Source organism: Heterocephalus glaber, unplaced genomic scaffold (genome assembly GCF_053883595.1).
Source record: "Heterocephalus glaber isolate CG9 unplaced genomic scaffold, H.glaber_assembly_v1.0 deba00001472, whole genome shotgun sequence".
NCBI lineage: Eukaryota > Metazoa > Chordata > Mammalia > Rodentia > Bathyergidae > Heterocephalus > Heterocephalus glaber.
The window spans coordinates 35,029,427-35,051,253 of record NW_028258315.1 but is presented as its reverse complement, the minus strand read 5'-3'; the positions used below and the strand labels follow the sequence as shown (position 1 = coordinate 35,051,253).

Genomic DNA, 21,827 nt, shown 5'->3' with positions numbered 1-21,827 from the left:
GAATACAGAAGGCCAACTGCACTTGGAATAGCAAAATTAGTTCATAACTTAATGATTTTTTGGCATTAGTCAAGAAAAACTTGATATTAAAGAGATAACTTCAAATATTCATATCTATACTATGGGAATAAACAGTAGAAATCCCATAACATAATTTAAGGAATTATACATTTTTCTTTACACAGAATCCACACTCATATCTGAAAGTGTTGCCAAAGTTACCTGCAAGTTCATCAGTTTTTCTCGTTTAAATAGTTATAGAGGAAACACTATAAAATTAAAATACATATATTGGATCTTTCATCTAAACGTGTGTAGTTACAGTTCACTAACTGCTTGCTGCTTGGTACATCCATGGAGAGTGCAAATAATTTTCTGTCTTTGGCTTTGAGCAAGATATGTGGTTTCAGTTTTAAATTAACTTTTCAATTATGAGTTGTGTCTGAACATTTCTAATTTGAGGCATTACCATTTTTAATGGTGTAGTCTTGCCTTCACAACTGTTTTCAAAAGTATTGTTACCTATTTATATAGCAGCTCTCTCCCTATTTTACAAATAAAGAATTGGAGGTTGACATCTGCATGGCTGTGAAGTCAGTGAATTGCTTTGAATTATTAAATTTTTTAGTGCAACTCCAGGAATAATTGTATGGGCTTACTTGGAGCGTTTCTTTCCTTTATTATCTCGCCTATTTTTCTTTCTCTACCTACTTGTTCCTGCTCTGTGATAATACTCTAATTTATTAGATGGAGCATTTTGTTTCATGAACATGAAATACATATTTATGAATTAATACTATTTTTAATGGACTGTATTTTGTGAGGTGGGTGGAAGAGTTTCTTTAGGGTATCAGAACTTAGTGCTTCACGTTCAAAGAGAAGTAACATTGGTTATTTATGTGAAATCACTTCAGAATGTGGCTTCTGATTTTAATAACCATTGCTTACCCATAAATTTTTAGTGCAAGATAAGACATAGCCACACACGTGAAAGTAAAGACTTCCTGGTAATCATTTGGAGTTCTATATAACTACAGTTGAATAACTTTTTTTCAAAAATAAGTTTGCATTTTATTCTTGGAATTATTTCTAGACTCTTTCAGCTTATATCATTTTCTCCCAGCTTTAGTGTTCTTCATGAATTTTTAGTATCTCCTGAGCCATAATTTGCTTTTATTTTTTTCTCTTTTTAAAAAATTTTAGTTCATTAGTACATGTGTGTAGTACATTCCTACATGTTTACATTCCTTGTGGAAAGTTGGTACATGTACATAACACATCCCAGTTGTTTTTTTACATCCTTTATCTCTTCTTTCCCCCTACCCTCCCTTCATCCATCTCTTGATCCCCATCCCCTTTGAGAACAAAATGTGTAATTTAAAGAAATGCTAGTTGTTTTAGATCTTCATATAGTAAAAACTGTTTGTCATGTGAACTATGAGAAGTTAATGAATTCTGATGAAACTGTTGTTTCTGCTGATATTAGGACACAGTTTTCTAATTACCATCTTTTTTATGGGTAAGTTTTTAAACTTTTTTTGCCTTGGATTTCTTATTTTTGACATGGGGGCAAGTAATAACTACTTCCTAGGCTTGTTCTGATTCAGTATAGATAAGTGTGTAGAATAAACTCTTGAATGTTAGTTGCCATGTCTTTAAGTCTAAATTAAAAGTTTCAGTGGTTTGGGCTGAGCGAGGTGGCACATGTCTATAATCCCAGCACTTAAGAGACTGAGGCAGGTGGAGTGCCATGAGTTTGAAGCCAGTCTGGGCTACATAGTTAGTTCAAGGCTAGGCTGAACTACAAAGTGAGAACTTGTCAGAAAAAGAAACCAAAAACAAGCCAAAAAAGTCTCAGTGTTTTCACCCCTTCTTTCATCTCTTCTGCACAACATTTTTGGAATACTGGTTAACTCCCTAACATTGTGCTAAGTTCCTGATACTTAATTTGGATTTGTTTACCCCTTAAAAGCTAATAATTTCTTAAGGATAGGGTCCCATTCATTTGTGGCATAAAACCTTGCACAAGTTGTCATATAGTAGAAAATACAGTTTTCTGTATTATTACTTCATTAAATATCAAATTATTCACCATATTTCCAGAGCACTTTCCTGTTAAGCGCTGCACTCTGCTAGTATTAGTGACACAGTGGTGAGGAAAATGTCTATGGTGGCCACTACCCAAGAGTGTGTGAATGACTCACCCACTGGCTATGGGAGACCAGGCATGTTGTGCCATAACAGTTTTCAAAGTACTGGTTATGGGACCGGGGATTTAGCTCAGTGGTTCCGCCGCCTGCCTTGCAAGCACAAGGACCTGAGTTCGATCCCCGGTACCAAAAAAAAAAAGTGCTGATTACAGCCACTTTACAGCCAAGATGATGAATGATTTGTATTAATAAACCGCAAAACATATATTGGTGGTGTGCAACAGTCTACTGCAAAAGATGCTTAAAATGAAAAAGATTAATGTTAGTGTTGGGAGTTTAAAGTGTGTAAGATATGCAGAAGCTAAGTCTGTTAAGTGGGTGCAATTAAAGGAATTAAACTGAGGTGTGAAGACTTGATTGTGTGGTGTTTACTAAAAAGAGAACAGATCCTAATCAGAAAAGGTGATTTTTCCAAATAGAATAGGGAAGAAGATAGGAAAATAATTTAAAAACAAAACAGGTAAAGAAGATAGATATGTTGAAGAGTGGTATGTATGAAACAGGGAGTGTCTTCTGTACCCCTCACCTAGCTCTGTGAGGAAATGTCCATTTTATTCATCATTACATCCAGATTGCTAAACACAGTGCTTGGCATAGACATGCTAGTGAGCTTGTAGGACATACATGTTAGGTAGGTGGATGGTAGAGAAGTGAGAAACTAACCCTGTGCAGAAGCCAAAGATGGACTAAAAGTTTAAACTAATGTAAGCAGGGAAATTGAAGAATCAGTGTTTCTTGATTATAATAATATTCCTAAAGGAGGAGTACCCTGTTCTTTTCTCTGTTACCAGTACTTAAATAAAAAGAATTCCAGATAAGTACTCATTTAAGCATTTGGCTTTGCGGGTGTGCCGTTTTAATTATTGCCCAGTGACTAGAAGAGCAGTAAATAAGTTGCTTCCAAAGCATGAAAAAAAAAAAAAAATATATATATATATATATATATATATATATATAATGAGAGCATGCATATATATATATAATATTATATATATATCCTCAAGTCTTACACTCTGTTTCGGTAAGTTTTGTGACTTTCACTGCCAACCTTTTTACCTGAGGCAGTGTGGATTTATTCTGTCTTTTGAAAATTGCTAATATACATGCCATGTGGGTACCTGGCATTCTGGATGAACAGAACAGGAGTAACAAAAGTGCTTGTGTATTTAGAAACACCAAGGAAGTCAGAATGAGCCGAAATGAATGAGGCCAGAGAGGCAGTAGTCACATGAGGGTATTCTGGCCAGTAAGAACTTCATATTTTACTCTGAATGAGCCAGGCAGCCATTGGAGGGAGGGCTCTCGTGTTTGAGCGGAGGACTGCCATGGTCTTAACTTACTGAACATCCTTTGTTAGAGTGATTTAATGAGTGCCTGAAGTATGTCAGGTACAATGCTAAGTGCTGTAGATATCCCGTTTCAGTGACCACAAGGTGAGAACTGTGAAATTGACTTTCCAGGTGAGGCTTTTAGAGGTTAAGTAACTGGTTCCACCTTACACAGCTGTCTGTGGCAGAGTTAGACTCAAGCCCCGACCTCCCACCCCCAGCCATACCCCCTCTTCCCCTAGTGAGAGCCTATTCCAGAGCTCTAGACTAGCAGCATTGGGATCACCTGGAGGTTCCCCTGTGGTAGGACAGGGAAGTTGTATTCTGAAGAAGCTCCTGAGATGCTATTGAAGCTCTTTAAGAATGAGAATAAGTAGTTATGTTGAAAATGGGAGATGTGTTATCATTTTAGTAGATGGCTTAGCTTTTTCGTGCAGTAGCTGACAGACCCTTGTCCTTAGGAGGAACTTTCATCTTCAACACCTTTGACTGTGTTTGAAGCTTTATTTTTTAAATTTATCCATCTACATTTATTCAAATTTATAAATCTATAAATTGTGACTTATATTAGGTAGTATGGGAAATAATCAGTTTTTATAGTTATACAGTCCATGAGATCCTGAACTCTGTGAAGGCAGGGAACATGTCAGTCATTTGCAGCTTTTAGAGCCTGTGTTTAGGAGAAAGTTAAGAATCTAACAGTGAATTAGATGGAATTTTGGCTATATCTACTTTTGGTTATTTTTTGAACCCAATATCATCCCAAAGGTATGTATAAATAGATAGGCGCAAACCTTTTGTCCTAAATTATTCTAATGTAAATGTACTTTTAGCCTGTATGGTGGCGCATACCTGTAATCCCAGCATTTGGAAGACTGAGGTGGGAGAATCACAAATGTGAGTCTAACCTTGGTGACTTAGACCCTTTCTCAAAATTAAAAAGGTTGGTCATGTAGCTCAGTGGTAAAGTGCCCTTAGATTCAATCCCCAGTACTGCAAGGAAAAAAAAAATTTAACTTTGTGTTGATAATTAAAATTGTACTTAGTTGAAATTTGGATGAAAATAATATATCAGTTTTTTTCCCTAGGTACCAACAACTAAGGTTTCAGAGCTCAACCCCAATGCAAAAGTATGGGGGACTCATATGTTACATTTAGAAGCAAGTAATGCAGCTGTTGGTGTGAGTGCCACATGGGAAGAGGTGCCCGGCTCTCAAGCAGACTGCAGCCCACAGGGTGAGTTGTGGACCTGGGCATGACCAGGAGTGCCCTGCTCTCAAGTCTTTGCCTTTGTTAACATTTTGATCTGTATTTAGGAAATTTGATGATTCATATCTATATTCTGATTTGTAATAGTACATAGAGCCTGGAGATCTTTTATAATCCAGTTAAAGATTTCAGTAAATACAAGTGTAAACTTTGTTTTATTTTAAGGGAAAATTATTCTAACATTGCTTTTTGGGCATAAAATTGCAATTACAGGATTGGATGCCAGTGGCGATGGTGACAGAAGTCATGAGAATGCAGCATTCCCAGATGTACAGGAGTCAGACCAGACAGACATGAACACCCTGGCTCTGGACAACTCTGAATACGAATCACTGCCTGAAAATAATGAAACAGGTAAAGCTGTTTTTATTGAGTTCATTTGCATATAGAGTATGGGCTTTAAAAATTTTTTGGTTTACTAAATATTTGTCTAAGCAATATACCTTTCATTGCCTCCTTTTAACTCTCCTTTAAACTCAGTCTCACCTGGGTGCAGAGAGGAGGCCCTGGTGGGGAAAGCATCATGGAGCATGTAAGAACTGAGTAGCTTCTGAGACTAATAGCATCTAATTAGGAAAAGCAGAAAATTCATATGGTGAAGTGTCGGTAAAGCAGAGATGAAGCATTAATGTTGAAATTCAGAGTAAAACAAGTTGGGTAGAGTGAAGGATATAAAGAGGGAATGTGGTAGATAAGGGCAGTTGAAGCTACATATAGAATCTTAGAGGCCAGGAGGATTTGAACTTTATCCTCAATTGTCCATAGGGTGAGTGACATCAAGAAAAGAAGATATTTGGGAAAATAAATATTGCAAAAGTGTGAGGAAAGAAAACTTAAAGAGTGAGTAAGACAGCAAACTATTATTCCTGTGTAGGTTGTAAGGACCTTAGCATGGAATCGTGGCCATAAAACCAGAAAGGAATAAAGTAAGTAGGGAGAGGAAATTTTCAAACTTAAGTTTTACAATACAGTATGCCAAATATTATTGGAAATATAATTCTAAAAGCAAACCTGTTGGGTAAAGTTTTCATTATTGTCACAATCATGTAATGGTCTCATTGGTTTAAGCCAAGTCCTGTCCCCTCCCCCAACCCCCTTTGCTGTGATCTTTGGAAATATGAGGAAGCATTTGGTCATCATAATGACTGGGAATTACATTTGGCAGGATTAAGGATGCCTGACTCCCAAGGTATGAAGCACAGTCATGCACAGTGACTTCATTGGCTTAAGACCCAGAATAGGGCAAAATCAAAAATTGTCAGTTCAGTCCCTGGTACCAAAAAAAAAAATTATCATGTAAGTGGGGGAAAAATGTAAATGGTGTAGCACCATTCAGGTTTTTTAAAAACTTCAGTGGATTTTACTGCTTTAAATAATTATTTGGTCAAGTGAGTCAAACAAGAACTTATAAAAGAATAAAAAATATCAAACCTTGTTGCCATCCAGCAAATATAAATTAGACATCTTGAATTTCTTTAAAGTGAATTACCATTATCTGTAAGTATTTTCCTGAGTGTAAATGAGAAAGTACCAGTATGTAACAATTTAATTTTATTAGTTTCTCCTTGTTTAACCCAGCACTGACTGATTAATTACCTGAAAATCAAAAACATTTGGGATAAATTGAAGTTATATTGAAGTTGATGGGGCTTTTTGATAACAAAAGAAAGAGTTGCTAATCATTTAAAACATCTTTCAGGGCGGGGGGACTTAGCTCAGTGGTTTCGCTGCCTGCTGCGCAACCGCAAGGACCTTAGTTTGATCCCCGGTACCAAAAAGAAAAAAAAAAATCTTTCAAAATAAAATGAAAAGTCATATATCAAAAGGATAGGAATGCTAATGATAGAAAATAAAATGTCAGGCTGTATGTAAATGATCCAGATCTTGTACTGGGGGCAGAAACTATACAAAAGATAGAAAATAAGATAACCTTATCAAAAGTGAAATGATGGGGCTGGAGATTTAGCTCAGTGGTTCTGCTGCCTGCCTCAAAAGCACAGTCCCGAGTTTGATCCCCGGTACCAAAAAAAAAAAAAAGAAAGAAATGGTAACATGTTTTGAAAGTGCCTTGGAAAGTTTACATTAAAAAAAAGTTAATTCTTTGTGAAAAGGATATTTAAAGCTATTTTCGGGAGAGGGAAGGAGAATTAGTTCCCATTTGGGGGCTAGGATGTGGGCCAATGTAGAAATGTTTATAGGTAATGGGAAACTGATTATTCACCTCCAGTTTTGTTTCTGCCTTACTCTAAAGGACCTGTTAGTTTGTAGAACCCCAACAGACTTAAGGGATAGGCTACACTGGCATTATTAATAGTTAGGTGGTGCAAATTAAGTGGGAAAAATAACTCCCAAATTGGCTAATAGGAAATGAGCTGAGAATGCCTGTCGAGTTAAGTCACTCTGGTGATTTTACCTAAAAATACACTTGAGTCAGAGATAGTAAGATGAATGAGAAAACATACCTCACTTTCTGTTGTTGCACTCCTTACTAACAAATGCTGTTCTGAATGTGGGATACTTATTAAGCACTTATGTGTTTTGTATTAAGTATTTGCCTGTCTTCGTTGTTGTATCACTAGGCATTGTATAAGACTTGTTGAATGTACCTATATAGACACATCATTATTACCCAAAGTATATAACTTACATTAGAGTTCATGTTTGTGTTGTTCATTTCAAGAGATTTATAGCGCCGCATATCCATGTTAACTATCACATGAGTAACTTCACTGACAAAAAGTGCTCCATCCTGTCCCTGTTCATCTCTCCCTTCCCACTACTCCTGGCAATCACTATGGCACCTGTTGCACCACACCACTGTACCACCATAATGGCAGCTGCCCTCATTCTTTTGCCCTTTCCCAGAATATCACAGAGTTGGAATCATATAATATGTAGCTTTTTAGATTGGCTTCCTTTGCTTAGTGATGTACATATAAGATTCCTCCATGTTTTTACATGGTTCATTTCTTTTTAGAGCTATATCATTCTGTTGTCTGGTAAACCGTAGTTTATCCGTTCACCTGCAAAAGGACATATCAGTTGTTTCTGAATTTTGTCAATTATGAATAAATCTGTTATAAACTTCAATTTGCAGGTTTTAATGTAGATATAGAACTTCAACTCCTTTAGGTAAATACCAAGGACTGATTGCTGTATCACATGTTAAAAAGTTGGTATTGTTTTCTAAGAAACTAACAACTGTTTTTCAGAGTGTCTGTACCAGTTCTTGCCTCATGTATTTTGATACTCTGTTTGATGCTTTGTTAAGCATTGTTAAGTTTTCTTGGAAAATTGACCCCTTTTAACATTATATGATCATTAAGTAACTTTCCTTGCTTTTAAGTCTGTTCTTTATGAAACAAATATAACTTACTCCTGCTTTCTTTTGATTAGTGTTAGCATAGCATATCTTCCTTGAGCCATTTACCTTTTTTTTTTTTATAGTGGTAAAGTACATAAAACATAAAATTCACCATCTTAACCATTTTTTTAATGTGTGTATGTACATGCATACGTGCACACACTAGGAATCAAACCCAGGGCTCTGTGCGTGCTAAGCATGTATTTTGCCACCTACCCTCAGTGCCTTAACCATTTGTAATTGTTCAGTGGCATTAAATACATTTATACTACTATGTAACCATTACCAACATTCATCCCCATAACTCTTTTCAGTTTATAAAACTGAAATCTGTGCCCATTAAAAATAACTTCCAACCCCCCCCCATCACTCTTCTACTTTCTCTCTGAATTTGATTATTCTAGGAACCCCATATAAGTGAAATCACAGCTTTGTATTCATCTGTCTGGAGTTGCTTCCACCTCTTAGATGTTGTGAATTATGCTGCTATGTTTGTGGACAGCTAATCTTTTTGAGAACTTGGTTCAATTTTTTTTGTATTCAGAAATAGAATTTGCAAATCACCATAATAATTGTTTGTTTATTTGCATTACTTAGGGATGAAACACAGGGCCTTGCTTGTGATAGGCAAGTGCTCCACCACTGAATTATGATCTCCAGTCCTTTTTATTTTGAAACAGGGTCTTGCTAAGTTGCCCAGATGGCCCTCAGACCTGAGTTCCTCCTGCTTCAGCTTCCCAAGTAGCTAGGATTACAGGACTTAAACCACCACACGCAGTTGTTTAATTGATAACTCACCATACTGTTTTCCACAGAGGCTATACCATTTTTATTTATTTTTATTTATTTATTTTTGGTATCGGGGATCAAACTCAGGACCTTGTGCTTGCGAGGCAGGCGGCAGAACCACTGAGCTAAATCCCTGGCCTGAAGCAATACCATTTTAAATTCCTATCAACTGTATATAAAGTTCTTAGTTTCATTAAATTCTTGCCAATAGTTGTTATTTTTTTATTTTTGTTTTTTGGTTGTTGAATTTTAGGAGTTCTCAATATATTCTAGATAGGAATCCCTTATCAGATGTATGATTTACAAATGCTTTTCCCACTCTATGGGCTGCCTCTTTCCTCTGTTGATTGTGGCTTTTAATACACAAAAAATTCTAATTTTTATAAAGTCCAGTTTATCTATTTCTTCTTCATTTTCTCAGCCTTTGGTGTCATATCCAAGATACCGTTGTTGAATTCAGTATTCTGAAGCCTTTGGTTTATGTCTTCATCTAAGAGTTTTACAGTCCAATTCTTCAATTTAGATCTTTGATGCATTTTGAGTTAATTTTTGTATATGACATTAGGTAAATAAATTCATTCTTTTGTATGTGAACACCCAGTTTTCCTAGCACTATTTTTGTAAAAGACTGTCCTTTCCCCATTAAATGATCTTGATATCATTACCAAAATCATTTGACTATATACAAGATATTCTTTCATCCATTCTGTTGGTGTATCTGTCTTTATGCTAGTGCTACATTGACAAAGGTGCAAAAGCAGTTGAAAAAGAAATCTCAGCAAATGGTGCCAAAGTATTTATTCATCTATATGTGAAAAATGAAAACACCTTTGAACTCTATCTCACATCACATACATAAATGGATTACAGACCTAAAAGATATGAAAGCTAAAACAGTAAAGCTTATACAAGAAAAGATTTCTTATGTACAACACTACAGGGAAGACCTATTCTTTTATTCCTTCCTTTCCAAAGTCAGATTAGCAGGAGAAACTTTATATGTGAACTATGTTCTCATATACTAAACTCTGGTGTTTTTATTCTTTTTTTTTTTTTTTTTTTGGAACGGGGATAGAACTCAGGACCTTGTGCTTGCAAGGCAGGTGGCGGAACCACTGAGCTAAATCCCCAAGACCTGTTCTTTTAAAAGAAAAAAAATTGAACTATATGTAATTTTTTAAATTTCTGTTTTTTAGAAGATACATTTAGGGAAAAGAAATGAACAAGATAGTTTATATATTTATTCATGTAGCATAGGACAGTGTATTTGTAATCACATATCTGATAAGGACTTGATTCCAAAACATATAAACTGACAAAATTCAGTAAAACACCCAAAATAAAATGAGCAAATAGACAAACAGCAAAGATACATGCATATGCAAGGATACTTGAACTCCTGAACTTCCAACTCAGCACAGAAGGGGCTTGGAAGACACCACTCAGTCTTAACAAATAACAAAGCTGAAAAACTGACAACTCTTCATAGAAGAGGAGAGAGATCACAGGGCAAACTCACAAAATTGGAGAAGCAGGTGAATCACAGCTTACTGAGCAGAAACCTCTGTAGTAACCGGAGCCAGGGTAGGAAAACCTGACCTGTAATTGACAAATTGCTAGAGGCTCAGGGTAGACAAGACTAATAATTAGAAACTGCACAGGGTCCTGGTCATAGGGTGAGGTCCCTTAATTTTGTGAATTTTACTTTCAGGATCTCAACAAGGTCTTAACAGTCGATACCTGAAAACAATCTTGTGCTTCTGGCAAGAAAAAGGGAAAGGAACCATTTTGGAAACATGCCAAAGCATTTTGTGTCTTAACATCTGCCTCCAGGAGCAACTATACTTCACATCTAATTTTTCCTATTAACATCCTACATTAATATATTTGCCACAGGCCGGGGATTTAGCTCAGTGGTTAAGAAAATATACATATATATATTTGGCACAAATACTGAACCAGTAGTGATACATTTACCTCATCTTGTTTCTGTTGCAGCATACAGTCTAGGATGCTACTTTATATTTAGTCATTGTGTCTCCTTGGGCTCCCCTGAGACTATCCTTGTTTTTGATAATTTTGAGTTTTGAGGAGTACTGGTCAAGTATTTTGTAGGGTACTTTTCTGTTGGTATTTTTCTTGTTGTGATGCTTGTATTACAGAGTAGGGAGGAAGACCACAGAGTTAGTGACATTATCACATCATATGGGTATATACCGTCAAAGGGACTTAACCACTGATGATGTTGGCCTGATACTCCACTGAAGTAGTTTAGGTTTCTCAGCTGTGAATTTACTCTTTATTTTTTCTCTCTCTCTCCATATTTTACTGATGGGAAGAAAGTTATTTTGCAGAGCCACAAATAAGGAATGGGGATTTATGGTTCGCTTCCATGAGGGCAATTAATCTGTATAAATTACTTGAAATTCTTGTGTATTGGAGATTTGTCTCTCCTTTCTTTTTGTTTTTGTGTTTGGTTTGGTTTTTGTGAAGTAGATCTGTTTCCACAGAGACTGATACATGACAATATAAATAAGAGTTGTGAGAACTGTGAACCTAATGGCCTTTTTCTAATTTGGGAGCTATCCAGTCACACCCCCCAAATAAATGGTTGAAAATTTATTAAATGTGGTGCCAAGAATACTTATTTTGTACTCTGTGTTACAACCCAGCCCTGTTACATTTTGTTGCTCAAGTTGTTCTGGCTTTGGCCATTCAGAGTGCTTTTAGTTGGCTTCATTTGGTGTGCCCCATCAACTGTAAAGAGCTCATAAATAAATTAACATAGGGCTTTTTCTTGTTGTTGTTTTGTTGGCTTTTTTTCTTTCTAGAATGAGGAATTTCCAAGGCCTTTATTCCAAGGTTCTTTTTATTGGAGAATGATGTTAGAATCCCACCATCTGGACAATCAAGTGTGTTTCCTGCTTTTGCACATTTATTCTTGCCATTTTTTCCTCTGTTCTTCCTTTCCTTTGGATTAATCAGTTGTTCTTTGACTGGCTTTCTATCATTTTTATGCTCTTTTTCTTCCAGTTAACACAGTCTCTCTTCAAATGATTGTGAGCTGCTTCATATAGAGCACAAGAACAGTCCAGGCCTTGATACTTCTGTCATCATGTGTTTTATGCTTACGTTTATTATAAAGTGACACTATTTTGTTTTATTTTTAAGTCAGTTATCTTTTAAAGAGATGTAAATGATACTTAGAAAAAAAGCTTATTGATGGTAGAACTCTGTGATGTTGCCTGAAGTAGGAAGAGAAAGGTTGAAATGGCACCTGCAGCCGAAGTCAATAAGAATGAACCCCATAAATTAAATCTTGGAAGAAATTGAGCGAAGAAAATAAAAGACAAGTTACCTGCAAATTAGGAAGCCAGAAAGCTTCTTTGAAATGAGAATCAGAGGAAGAAAAAGGAATGTGCAGCAAGAAGGGAGCACTATGAGGAAGTGAAGTTGTTAGGTATCTGTGCAGAAGATACAGAAAGATGGGAGAGGAGAAGGAAGAGCAGAACACTGACCTGGGATTTTCAGCTTATGTGGCAGCCCAGTTACACCACTATCAATAGTTGAATAAGCAATTCAAATCTAACATGGAAACCTACAAGAGACTAAGAAAAAAATATGGAGATGAGTTTTTTCCACCATCCAACAATATTCTTCATGGGAACTATGTGCCTTCCAAGGATGAAGAGTGGTCATCCATCTGGAAAAACAAGTTGAGAAACCATATAAATGTAGATGAAGATGTCCTTATAATTATGATGCAGGCATTGACTACATTAATGAAAGGAATGCCAAATGCAACAAAAGCTGAAAGGTTCTATAGGAAATCTGTGGTCAAAATTAAACAATTTGGAAAGAGGAACAGCTGTTAAATCCCTTTAGCATCTATTTTTTAGAAGTTTGAGAATAAAGTGAAAATTTCTGCTAGCAAATTAAAGTTCTCTTCTAAATGTTATCAATAAACCAGAACTTAGTATATGCCTTCTACTCAGCATTTCAAATAAACACTTTTTCTTAAATACTTAAAATAAATTGGGGTTTTTTTTGGTACTGGGGATCGAACTCGGGTCCTTGCACTTGCGAGGCAGGCGGTTGCACCACTGAGCTAAATCCCTGGCCCGTTAAAATAATTTTTGAAAAGGGAAAACCTTTTTATCTTTAGCCATACACCATTTTAGGGGAGTTTTCTTCTTCTGTAGTGCTTTTTTTTTTTCTCTCTCTTTTTGGTGCATTGAGGATTTTGTTGTAGGACCAGCTGTTAAACTTACATTGTGCTAGTTAAATTCCTATGGCTTACTGACCCTCTGTCCATATTTTTTGTTTTTGTATTCTTTTATTGGTACATTGTAAGTATACAGCACAATAACATTTCTCATTGGGAACTTTACCTTTACATAATGCATCTTGGTTCTTATTTTTTCCCCATTCCTAGCCCTCCCTTCACGCCCTCCACCCTTCCCTATTTACAAAGACTTTATTTCCATGTTTTCCATTTCTCATCATTTTTCCTTTCCCTTCTTTCCTTTCCCCTGCCCCTCCCACTACCCCTACCCCTTTGGACCTTTTCTTCCTATTTTACATTATCGATTATTCATTCTAATCATTGGTACATTTTAGGTATACAGTATAATGACATTCATCATTGGAAATTTGCACCTTTACATAGTCTCTCTTGGTTCTTATTTTTCACCCTTGCCCAGCCCTCCCTCCTTTCAGCCCCTCCAGTCCTCCCTATTTACAAAGATTTTGTTCCTACTTTTCCATTTTCTCATATTAATCCCATTCCCTTCTATCCTTTCCCCTAGCCCTCCCACTTCCTTCCCCTTTGCCCCTTTTCTTCCTATTTCACATTACCTATTATACATTTAGTCCTTATTTACACTTTCAGTTTCTCACACCAGAGAAACTATGTGGTATTTACACACGTGTGTCCTATTTATTTCACTTAAGAGTATCACCTCAGTGTGCATCCACTTAGCTATAAATGTCTCTAATTTCTCATTTTTTATGGCTGAGTAGTACTCCATTTGTAAAAAAACCACATTTTCTTTATCCAGTCTCCAGTTGATGGGCATTTGGGCTGTTTCCAAGTTTTAGCTATTAGAAACTGCGCTGCTATGAACATGGGTGCACATATATCACTGTGGTAGAATTCTTTTAATTCTTTGGGGAAGATCCCCAGCAGTGGAATAGTGGGGTCAAATGGGACTTCCAGTCCTAGTTCTTTGAGGTATCTCCATACTGATTTCCACAGTGCTTGCACCAGTCTACATTCCCACCAGCAGTGGAGCAGGGTTTCTCTTTCCCCACAGCCCTGCCAGCATTTGTTATTGGTTGATTTCATGATAGCAGCCATTCTTTCTGGAGTGAAGTGGAATCTCAGCATTATTTTCATTTGCATCTCTCGAATGACCAGTGATGATGAACATTTTTTCATGTATTTATTTGCTATTTCTACTTCTTTATCTGAGAAATGTCTGTTCATTTCAGCTGCCCATTTTTGGATTGGGTCTTTCAATTTGGGAGGTCTGATCTTTTTAAGCTCTTTATAGATTCGACATAGTAGACCTTTGTGTGAGGAAGAGCAGGTGAAGATTTTTTCCCACATTGTGGGTTGTCTCTTCACACTGCTGGTGGTTTCTCTTGCTGTGCAGAAGGAAGAGATCCCATTTGTTGATTGTTTGTGCTAGTTCACAGGCAACTGAGGTTTTGTTCATAAAATCTTTTCCTACACCGATGTCTTCAAGGGTTCTACCTAACCTCTGTTCCAACTGGTTCAGAGTTTCTATTTTAATATTTAGATCTTTAGTCCATTTTGATTTTAGTTTAGTGCATGGTGAGAGATACAGGTTTAGTTTTAATCTTTGGCAAGTTGAAGCACAATTTTTCCAGCACCATTTATTAAAGAGGCTGTTTTTCCTCCAGTGAGAGTGCTTGGCTCCTTTGTCGAAGATGAGATGGCTGAGTGTGTCTGGCGTTGTTTCTGCATCTTCTAATCTGTTCCACTGGTCGTCAAGTCTGTTTCTTTGCCAGTACCATGCTGTTTTTAATCACAGTAGCTTTGTAGTAGAGTTGCAGGTTGGGGATTGTGATACCCCCTGCCATGTCTCTGTTACCTAGAATTGCTTTTGCTATTCTGGGTCTCTTCTTGTTCCAAATGAATTTTTGGATTGTTTTCTCAAGGTCTATGAAGTATGCTGCTGGGATCTCAATTAGAATTGCATTAAATCTCTATAGCAGTTTTGGAAGTATGGCCATTTTCACTATATTAATCCTTCCTACCCAGGAGCAGGGGATGTCTGTCCATTTTCTGATATCATCTTCAATCTCTCTTTTCAGCGTGCCATAGTTTTCAGAGAAGACGTCTTTGATTTCTTTCATTAGGTTGATTCCTAGGTATTTCAGTTTTTTGGATGCTATTGTGAAAGGAATTATTTGCCCTATTTCTCTCTCAGTGAGTCTGTCATTCGTGTAGAGGAAAGCTATTGATTTTTGTGTGTTGACCATGTAACCAGCTACTTGACTGAATTTGGTTATTAAGTCTGGAAGACTTTTGGTGGAATTCTTGGGGTCTTCTATATAGAGTATCATGTCATCTGCAAATAATGACAATTTGACTTCTTCATTACCTCCCTTTATTCCTTTTATTTCTTTCTCTTGTCTAAGTGCTCTGGCTAATGTTTTCAGCACTATATTGAACAAGAGTGGTGATAGTGGCCATCCTTGTCTTGTTCCTGATTTTAGTGTGAAGGATTTCAGTTTTTGACCATTTAGTATGATATTGGCTGTTGGTTTTTCATAGATGGCTTCTATCAGTTTGAGGTAGAGACCATCTATTCCAATTTTTTGTAGGGTTTTTATCATAAATGCATGTTGGATTTTGTCAAATGCTTTTTCTGCCTCTATGGAGATAATCATACGGTTTTTGTCCTTGGCTCTATTGATATAGTATATTACATTGATTGATTTGCGTATATTGAACCATCCCTGCATCCCTGGGATGAATCCCACTTGATCAGGGTGTATGATCTTCTTGATGATCTTCTGCATTCTGTTTGCCATTATCTTCTTAAGGATTTTTGCATCTGTGTTCATTAGTGAGATTGGCCTATAGTTCTCTTTTTCAGTTGGGTCTTTCTCTGCTTTGGGGATCAAGGTGATGCTTGCTTCCAGGAATGAATTTGGGAGTATTGCTTCCCTTTCAATTTCATTGCAGAGTTTAAACAGTAGTGGCAGCAGTTCCTCTCTAAATGTCTTGTAGAATTCAGCAGTGAAGCCATCAGGGCCTGGGCTTTTCTTAGTTGATAAGTTTTTAATTACATTTTCAATTTCATTGGTTGATATTGGGTTGTTCAGAATTTTTAGGTCTTCTTTGTTCAACTTTGGTAATTCATATGTATCTAGAAATCTGTCCATTTCTTCTGTGTTGTCCATCTTATTGGCGTATAGGTTCTCCAAGTAGGTATTGATGATCCTCTGGATTTCTCTGGGTCTGTTGTCATTTCACCCTTTTCATTCCTAATTGCATGGATTTGGGCCTTTTCTTTCCTTTTTTCTGACAAGGTTGGCTAAAGGTTTGTCAATTTTGTTGATTCTTTCGAAGAAGCAACTCTTGGCTTCATTGATTTTTTGTATCGTTCTCTTAGTCTCCATTGCATTGATTTCTCCTCTGATCTTTATAATTTCCTCCCTTGTATGAGCTTTGGGATTGTCCTGCTCTTCTTTTTCTAGAAGCTTGAGGTTCAGCATCAGGTTGTTTAATTGGGCCCGTTCTGTTTTCCTAATATGTGAATTCACTGCTATGAATTTCCCTCGTAAGACTGCTTTCATTGTGTCCCATAGATTCTGATATGTTGTATTGTCATTGTCATTTAATTGAAGGAACTGTCTGATTTCTTCTTTAATTTCCTCTGTGACCCATTGGTTATTCAGAAGTGTGTTGTTCAGTTTCCATGCGTTTATGAAATTTTTTGAGTTTCTTTTGCTATGGATCTCCAATTTCATCGCACTATGGTCTGATAATATATAGGGGATAACTTCAATTCCTTTGCACTTAAACACGTTCTGTGAGTGAGTATGTGGCCTATTTTGGAAAAGGACCCATGTGCACCTGAAAAGAATGTGTATTCTGATTTTGTGGGGTGGAAGACTCTGTAAACATCTGTTAAGTTCATTTGTTCAGGAGTTCAATTGAGTTCTAGTATTTCATTACTTATTTTTTGTCTAGTTGATCTATCTACTGGGGTATTGAAGTCCCCCACTACAATTGTATTAGTGCATATATGACTTTTTGTGTCCATTAGTATTTGTTTTATATAGTTGGGTGCACTAGTGTTTGGTGCATAGATATTTATGATTGTCATCTCTTCCTCTTGGATTGTTCCCTTTACAAGGATGTGTTGTCCTTCTTCGTCTCTCTTAATCAGTGTTGGTTTGAAATCTACTTGATCTGCCAAGAGGATAGCTACTCCTGCTTTTTTTTGGGTTCCTGTCCCATGGAGTATTGTTTTCCACCCTTTAACTTTCAGTCTATGAGTTTCCTTTTGAATTAAGTGTGTTTCTTGTATGCAGCATATTGTTGGATTTTGCTTCTTGACCCATTCTGCCAGTCTATTTCTTTTGATTGGTGAATTGAGACCATTAACGTTGATGGTTATAACTGAAACGTATTGACTTGTCATTGCCATGACTTTTTCTTTTTGTTGGGTTCTCCCCCTTTCCATTTAGTTTCTTGTCATGCCAGATGGGTTCATTCTGCTTTGCTTCCTGGGGTTGTGATCCTCAATGTCTGTTCCTAGGATATTGTGTAAAATTCTTTGGAGTGCTGGTTTGGTATTCACAAAGTTCCTAAGGTGCTCTTTGTCATGAAAATATCTTATTTCTCCATCCATTTTGAAAGATAGTTTTGCAGGGTACATCAATCTGGGTTGGAGGCTGTTTTCTTTTAGGTCTTGGAATATGTCACTCCAAGCTCTCCTTGCCTTGATGGTTTGTGTTGAGAATTCTGCTGTGATTCTGATGGGCTTTCCTTTGTATGTGATTTGTTTGTTTTCTCTGACTGCTTGGAGAACTTTGTTCTTCTGTTGTGTTTCTGGAATCTTAACAGTTATATGCCTATGTGTAGATTTTTTTTGATCAAGGCTATTTGGAGTCCTATATGCCTCACTTATCTGTATGTCAAGCTCTTTTCCCCTGCTTGGGAAGTTTTCTGCCATTATTTCTGTGAAGCAATTTTTTTATGTCATCTCCACTCTCTCCTGTTTCTTCATTGAGCCCAATGAGTCTCATGTTATTCTTCTTTGCATCATCTAGCAGCTGCTGGATTGATTTCTCATGTTCCCTTATAATTTTGAAGGAATTTTTCTTTTCCTGGTCACTAATTGCAATCTTATCTTCTATATCTGAAATTCTGTCCTCACATTGGCTCATTCTGCTGTGTAGACTTTCAATGGAGTTTTTCATGTCCTCGAAATCTATTTGCATCTGTTTTATGGATTCCATTTGTTTCTTATGTTGGGATTCCATCATGTTCCTGAGCTCCTCTCTAGATTTATTAATCTTGTCTTGCACTAGGGGCACAATTTCTGCTGTTATCTGAGAAATTATTTCTGATTTCATTTGTTCCAGATCCCCTTTTGTTGCCAGTTCAGTGAGTCCAAGTGGTTGAGTATCAGAGTGTTCCATCTCATTTCCCTTTGAGGTTGCTGTAGGTGATCTGGAAGTCTGGTTTTGAGACTTATTTACGTGTTTTCTCATTTCGATTGGGACAAGGGACTGTTAGCGCCTGCACGGATTACCTCCTCTGAGCTGGATGAAGTGCGCCAAGGGCCCGGAGCAGCGGTAGGAATGGTGACCCAAAAGCCCTTTCCTGTGGGCTGGGAGCAGCGGGAGGGATGGTGGCTGGGACGCCCCTCCCTCTGGGGCGGAGTGGTGGGAGGGATGGTGGCCTGGAATCCCCTTCCTCTGGGCCAGGAGCATCGGGACAGAAGGTGGCCCAAAGCCCTTTCCTCTGGGCTGGGAGCAGTGGGAGGGATGGTGACCGGGAAGCCCCTTCTTCTGGACCAGGAGCAGTGGGACGACGGCTCAGAAGCCCCTACCTCTGGGCCGGGAACATTCGGACTCAGTACCTTGGTTGGTGGTCTGGTGTCCTCTGCGTCTTTGTAGTGTGGAACCAGGTGGCTGCCTGTCTGCAGCAGGGTGACTCGGCATCTTCCGCACGACCCAGGACCTCGGCAGGGCGTGCACAGCACTGTCCATATTTTTTGATTCTCATTTCTCTGTTGTATTTTGCAGGGTTTCTGTTTATATCTTTTGATTCATGAGTCTCCTATGATATCTGCTCTGAATTTCATCAATTTTACTATCAGACCTCATCTAGAAGTTCTATTACATTCTAAATGCCTCAACTTGAGGCAGTCATTTGGGGCCCTCATAGGATTACCACACATATTTATGTTGTTCAGGGATCCATGGCCTTCATTGGCTAATGTTTCATGTGTAGAAAACTAGTTTTATTTCTTTTTTCTTGTTAGTGTCTTAAAAGGGAAAAGGAACCCTGGTCCCTGTAACTCCAAATTCCTGGAGGCAGATGGTCTTACTAATACCCCCGAGTCCAGCAACCAGTCTCTCAAGGAAGCCCCTTCTTACTTTGTCACCATCTTTGCTCCTGTGTCTGTTCTTTTCTGTGCAGTCATGAATTTCTGGCACTGTTGGATTGTTTTCCATCATTCTATCACATTATCTGCTCATCTTAAGTGAAACTAGCATTGACAGCCCATCATCCCCTAGCAGAATGCTTCAAAATAATTTTCTGTGTTGGCTGTTCTCTTTGTCCTTGCCTTCTGGTCGGTCCCTCTTGAGTCTAGTCCAGGCAGACAGTTGTTCTTACAGCCTCAAAATTACATTTTTTAAGCTCTTAAATGATTCTGGTAGGAACAGATCTGGTAGTTCTCACTTCTTACCTGGCTCTCCTGGTGTCATTTTGTAGTTGGTGATTCTTTCATATGGAAAATACTTTATTCTCTTGGTTCCCAACTTCATGTTCTCCAAGTAGTCCATGAAGATTACTGGCTGCACCTCTGTCCCTAGGACTTCTGCTTCCTTCCAGATGAAGGTTGAAGTGCGATGGGACTAGGTCCTGGGCCTTGGTTTTTTTCTGCCACTTTTGGTTTCACTACCACCTGTACCTCAAGTCCCACATGATGGATATGCCCTTAATTGTCATGTTAGTTTCCTAACTGGTCCACTGTTTACATTTTGTGTGTTCGCAAGCCCATTTTGTAACATGGAACCAGAGAGGTCTTCCCAAATGTCAGCCCTGAGTTGGTTTTCCGTTGTGTTAGATTAAAATTGTAGTGTTTGATCTGATTGTCATACACCTTACTCTGTGACCTCATTTCTTAGTATGTTCCCTCAGTCCTCAGTTCTGCCAGGATCCATACTGTCTCTTCTTATATCCTTAGGGCCCCTGTACCTGGTGCAGCCCTATTTAGAACTCACTTCTCAGGCCTTCCTCATCAGATCAGATAGTACTTCCTGTCCAGAACAGCATCATGCTCCTCTGGTCTCTTATACTCACTTGTCTTCTTCTGCAACAGTGTCTCTGTCACCCTGTCTTCTGTAGTCAGTTATTTACCTGTTGTCTGCCTCTCCCACTGGAATGTTGGCTTCATGAGAGTAGAGGCTTTGCATTTTTAGGTTCAATTCATGGTTCATATAGTATTCCCAGCATGCAAGAGATACTTAGAAAGTATGTGTTACATACAGAGGTAGAATGTGATTTTAAATGGAATGACCAGGAAAAGCCTCTGGATGAGGGAATGACAGATTGTGTTTTCAGTTTTCAGTCTCAAGTCCATGATTTCATTTATTTTGTTTTTGGTTGTTTTAGCAGTTTGTTTTCTTTATGCTAGTGAGGGCAGATTTTATTAAAGTCCCTCATACAATGCTGACATAAACGTTTTGTCACTGTTTTTTCTAAATGCCCACACTTGCCTGCCTTTTCATGGTGTTTGACTTTTAAAATACAAGTGTCTCTTATTAGCCTGGCATATAATCAATCATGCTGGGCTAATTGATATAATACTGTATGAAAAAAATCCATAATGCTTAGCACTACAGTACCTTCTATGTTGATACTAATAAAGTCTGGATTTTCTGAGGGTGACACTTAATTTCACTCGACAAGAGGTTCACACTCCATGACCTGGTGCTGTTCATGACCACTTGCTAGTAAATCACCTGCCAGACCACCTGATATCTTCTCATGAGCCATTTTTTCTAGGGTTTAGAACAAGCTTTATATGTCCTTTGAAGATTTGATTTATTTAGTATTCTCTAAGGACATAGTAACAAAACAGTTTCTCACTTGTCGCTTTGACTAGCTGGAACTGTAAAGGCAAATCTAAGAACCTAGTGTAAAAATTGACTAGCCCTTAATGCCCTGGTTGTTTTAAGATCACCACCCTTAGTGTTTTGCCTGTATTTATCTTTTCTTTGTTTTGATTTTCTCCTCTAAATTTTATTATTGTTTAGTATCTGTGTTCTTATAGGTTACCTGAAAATCCTTTTTGAAGTGGGGCAAGGCATTAACTAAGCTTAGACCTGTTATTTTGTAATTAAAAAAAAAAAACCCTTGCTAAACTTTGCTAATGAAACTTAAATTGTGTTGCTTTTGCTTTAGGGGGAAGCAGGGAGACTTTTAATATGATTTTCATTTTGTAGTTAGGTAAAATAGCATTTGTCTCATTTTCTGTGAACATATGCAAGTATGTTAATATGTATTAAAAAATTAGTATTACCATCCTGAATTATCTGCTTGGTAAATTTTAAGCCATTTTTCCTGAGTTGATTATTACTTTTGTA

General features: G+C 37.5%; 1 protein-coding gene and 1 pseudogene across 11 annotated transcripts in view; both read left to right on the top strand.

Annotated features, from left to right (window-relative positions):
* The window catches only part of Larp4b (La ribonucleoprotein 4B), a 93,880-nt gene that overhangs the window by 37,822 nt on the left and 34,231 nt on the right, over window positions 1-21,827 (top strand). For all 10 annotated transcript variants that reach the window (XM_021266353.1, XM_087181939.1, XM_087181940.1 and 7 more), the window contains 2 exons: window positions 4,627-4,774; window positions 5,021-5,161. In XM_021266353.1, coding sequence (XP_021122012.1) covers window positions 4,627-4,774; window positions 5,021-5,161 — 289 coding nt within the window. The remainder of the gene's footprint in view (window positions 1-4,626; window positions 4,775-5,020; window positions 5,162-21,827) is intronic.
* Window positions 5,331-21,822, top strand: LOC147826314 (pre-mRNA-splicing factor SYF2 pseudogene; annotated as a pseudogene). Its single transcript, XR_015439481.1, has 2 exons — window positions 5,331-5,339; window positions 12,357-21,822. The product of XR_015439481.1 is annotated as a pre-mRNA-splicing factor SYF2 pseudogene (transcript).